General features: G+C 66.2%; 1 protein-coding gene across 1 annotated transcript in view; it reads left to right on the plus strand.

Moving 5' to 3' along the window:
* LOC115307342 (protein LMBR1L-like) overlaps positions 1-1520 on the plus strand; it is a 6237-nt gene that overhangs the window by 1378 nt on the left and 3339 nt on the right. Inside the window, exons 5-11 of the mRNA XM_029958946.1 lie at positions 112-180; positions 410-474; positions 616-691; positions 801-884; positions 1101-1177; positions 1260-1337; positions 1429-1502. Of these exons, the coding sequence (XP_029814806.1) occupies positions 112-180; positions 410-474; positions 616-691; positions 801-884; positions 1101-1177; positions 1260-1337; positions 1429-1502 (523 nt within the window). The remainder of the gene's footprint in view (positions 1-111; positions 181-409; positions 475-615; positions 692-800; positions 885-1100; positions 1178-1259; positions 1338-1428; positions 1503-1520) is intronic.

The following is a 1520-nucleotide window of genomic DNA, read 5'->3' on the forward strand; positions in this document are numbered from 1 at the left end:
CTGCTGGGGTGCCCGGGGCTCTCCCAGCTCCAGCGGGGCAGGATCAGGCCCTGGCACTGAATGGGACAAGGGGTGCCTGGTGCCACCGGTCTGATCCTGCCACCCCCACAGACCTCTGGGAATATTACCTGCCCTACCTCTACTCCTGCATCTCCCTCTTTGGTGTGCTGCTTCTGCTGTGTAAGTCGTTGGATGCCCCCTGAGGTTCCCTGGCCCCAGTGGCCCATCCTGCTCTGGGTGCAGGTCCCCGGGGGTGCCCAGCTGGGAGAAGGGGGTGCTCTCTGCAAATGGGGTCTGGAGGAGTCCTTGTGCAGGGCTGAGCCCCCCGCCCTAGCCAGGACCCTTCTGGGGGTACTGGGAGGGGCAGGATGCTGGGACCCCCCCTGTTCAGCCTCTCCTCCCCCCACAGTGTGCACCCCCTTCGGCCTCTCCACCATGTTCACCGTCACGGGGAAGCTGCTGGTGAAACCCCGGGTGAGGAGGTGTCCCCTCCCTGCTCCCACTGCCCCAACCTGGGTGTGACTGTCCCCAGGGCTGCCTGCTCTCCCACCCTGGCCATGGGGAGCCATTCATGCCCCCTCACTGGCTGCTCACGGGCTCCTCACCCATCCCCAGCTCCTGGAAGACCTGGACGAGCAGTTGAGCTGCACGAGGTTTGAGGAAGCTGCTGTATCCCGCAGGATCCGCTCTGGTGGGTGCCCGGCACGGGAAGGGGGAGCACAGGGTGGATTGGGGGTCCCTGTGCCCCCCCATGAGAGCATTCAGCCCCCCTGAGCCCCTCGGTGTGTCCCCCCTGGCAGGCAAAGCTTCCTGCTGGCTGAACCTGGACATGGAGCTGCTGCAGGAGCAGTTCTTTGCCATCCGGAGCAAGAGGAGGAAATTGGGTGAGGAGCCCGGGGGGGAAGATCAGGATACCTGGATTCCTCCCAGCTTGGCACTGGGAGCACTGTGTCCCCAGCAGCCTGTGCTCTGTGGAGGGAGTGGGATGGAAAATGGGGTAGAGGCTGTTACCCCCTGTCCTGGCAGCTTGGGGCCCCCTCAGTCTCCCACCCTGGGGTGGGGGCTCTTCTCCCCTCTCACCTGGGCACATCCCCCCCCAGAGCTGCGGCACCGAGCGTCGCCCTGGCAGAGGAACCTGGGCTACCCCCTGGCCATGCTGGGCCTCCTGGCGCTGACGGTGAGTGGCCCTTGGCACCCAGGGGAGCTGGGGGTCGCCCCTGTCCCCCCCACTGCCCTCACTCCCTCCCTGCTCCTCCCAGGGCATTTCTGTGCTCATCGTCTGCTTCCACGTCCTGGAGCTGCTGCTGGACGATGCCGCGATGCCACGGGGCATCCAGGTACCCGGGCAGGGGGACGGGGCACTGTGGGGTCACGTCCCTCGCTGGTCTGGGGACTGTTCCCCCCAACCTGCCCCTCCTCTCCCCSCAGGACGCGTCCCTGGGCCAGGTCTCCTTCTCCATCTTTGGTTCCTTCGGAGCTGCCCTGCAGGTCGTCCTCATCTTGTATCCTTCCAGCGGGCA

The sequence above is a fragment of the Manacus vitellinus genome, unplaced genomic scaffold (assembly GCF_001715985.3).
Source record: "Manacus vitellinus isolate BGI_N305 unplaced genomic scaffold, ASM171598v3 scaffold_181_pilon, whole genome shotgun sequence".
NCBI classification, from domain to species: domain Eukaryota; kingdom Metazoa; phylum Chordata; class Aves; order Passeriformes; family Pipridae; genus Manacus; species Manacus vitellinus.